Genomic DNA, 2,254 nt, shown 5'->3' with positions numbered 1-2,254 from the left:
GACTGGACGGGGCCGTCCATTGGCCATGAGGCAGCGGCATTGCAAGTCTTGCACCGTTATTCTGCAGCCACCAGCACCCATCTGTCAGAGTCCATTTTTTTTCCTGATAAATTTTTTAGAAATACTGAGTAGCCTGTTTCCTGAAAGCCGGAAAGAGTAAGTGCTTCAGTTTGAAGTGGGGAACTGAAGATCAGGCCTTCAGTTAAAGTGATAAAGCTTAAGGACCTGTTACTGTTTTAAGTTTGCAAGCTTGCTTTGATGTGTGCGTGCTCTACTTTTTATTTTCTCCATATGTGCACTGACGTCTTGATTTACCATCCATTTGACTAATTTATAAGACTGTGAGTACCAGAGGCTACCCCTCCAGATCTTGGGAATGATGCTTGAGTCTGTGGAGGATGTTGAAGAGTTTCTCTGTCTTGGAGGCTTCAGGCTTTGAAGTCTACCTTGGTTTGAACATTAGAAGGCAGCAGTGTTCGCTTTATCCGCAGCAGCACCCTGCGTCCCTGAGTAATAACTGCATGTTGCTCCATCTCTCCGGAGCCTGCCAGCTCCCTGTGCGCCGATTACAGCCTTTGGAAAGCCAGCCAAGTCTCCTTTCCTTGGAAAGCCACACAGATGTGAACTGTAATGGCCCAGTAACTTGAGAGACGTTTGAACCAAGGCCCTTGATTAAAAGGATACTGTCAGACGCTCGCCTCCCCCTCCATTATCTGTAGCGCTGGCTTGGAAGCTTGAAACTAGCACGTCTTGCTCAGCCATTTTTTGTGTGTCCTTTTCCAGTTGGCACGCTCTGACTGATGGAAACCAAGATGCTAAAGCAATATTTATACTCAAATGCATTTAATGAAAGGAGGCAATCTGCATGTGTGCGCTTTCTCAGATGAGACTGGCGCTGTTCCGTTGTGTTTTTACAAGATAACTAGACTTTATTTCCCATAGCTAAAATACTATCTGTCATCTCCCCTGAAGGAAACAAGCGGCATATCTAGGCATCCCTCATTAGTCCAGGTGAAGAAAACTTAGCCCACAAGTCCCTCCCTGGGTTTGGAGTTTGATTTAGAGGCTCTGAACTTGAGATTCCTACTACTGTTTTGGGGAATACTTTTTGTCTTGCACATGATAATGATTAACATTTGGCAGAAATACCTCCTGAATGTTTCTGTGCACACTGGTGATTATATGGTATCTTCTCCCTTTCCTAATTTGAGTAGTTTTCATTTAGTGTTAATTTTCTTCTTGCCTTTAAAGTTGGGTTGATTTGGGGTTTTTTTTCCCTTCTCCAAAGCCTGTTTTAGACACTTAAGCTTTTAACGACTTGTCTGGTGACAAGCTGTTTCTGTGTATAAACACGCACTCATCAAAAAGCACCAGCTGAAGAAGCAGAGATGGTGCTGCTTGAGTCTCGTTAAATGTGGACTCAGTTTGATATAGATGTGTTCCAACAGAGATGCCCAGCACTTTGGCTTATACTCCATTTCCCAAAGTGAGCTGTCAGCAAATTGTAGAGAACAAGTTCCTGACTGTTTCTCCATTGATTCTTGTAGGACTCGGACAGTTTTGAGCCTAAGAATTCAGAGACAGTGAAGAAGCCAAAGGCAACTGCTCCACAGATAAGCAAGAAACCCAAGAAGGAAACCAAAAAGAAACGATAAAGGCATGACGGATGAGCCTCAAAAGACAAAATAATCACCTATAATCATGCTTCCTTGGAGATGACTTCAAAGGCAACTAACTATATCAAATGGTTTTCTGGCATTGCCATGCTTTACCTTTCAGGGACAAGGGAGAAGGAACTTGAAAAGAGTGGGGTTCTGCCATAGATTTCTTACAAGCAAAGAGGACTTCACACATTCAGGACTTCATTTGACCTGATTAACGTGGCAGTCACCATTAATGTGACTTCTGTCATTCCTGGTGGGTAGAGAGGGCTGTTGTCCTACCTCTTCCATGCTGGCCAGCATTTGTACTAAAGTCCTTGTGGAAGGTGGAGCATGGGTTTGCTACTTTGGATACCAGTTTGTGTTGTGTTTTTTGAAGGCAAAGGGATCAAATGGATCAAGGGTACCACACCACACAGCTTTGTATTCATCTCTGTTGCCATCTCATCTGAAATATACAGCTGCGTTTTATGGCATAATAATAATGTCTTTGTCATATTCTTTAATTCTTTAGGTAATAACTCATCAGATTCCAGACTGCTGTAGATGAAAGCTTTCATTTCCTCAGCGTCGCTACCTCTTTCTTATTCCCC

At 43.3% G+C, this 2,254-nt stretch overlaps 1 protein-coding gene across 1 annotated transcript in view; it reads left to right on the top strand.

The window, feature by feature from the left end:
- MANBAL (mannosidase, beta A, lysosomal-like) overlaps nt 1-1,655 on the top strand; it is a 2,868-nt gene extending 1,213 nt beyond the window's left edge. The window contains exon 2 of the mRNA XM_009868765.1: nt 1,548-1,655. Coding sequence (XP_009867067.1) covers nt 1,548-1,655 — 108 coding nt within the window. The remainder of the gene's footprint in view (nt 1-1,547) is intronic.
- Nucleotides 1,656-2,254: the final 599 nt, after the last annotated feature.

The sequence above is a fragment of the Apaloderma vittatum genome, unplaced genomic scaffold (genome assembly GCF_000703405.1).
Source record: "Apaloderma vittatum isolate BGI_N311 unplaced genomic scaffold, ASM70340v1 scaffold12664, whole genome shotgun sequence".
NCBI classification, from domain to species: Eukaryota; Metazoa; Chordata; class Aves; order Trogoniformes; family Trogonidae; genus Apaloderma; species Apaloderma vittatum.
The sequence above is the reverse complement of the archived record's forward strand: the minus strand, read 5'-3'. Positions and strand labels throughout refer to the sequence as shown.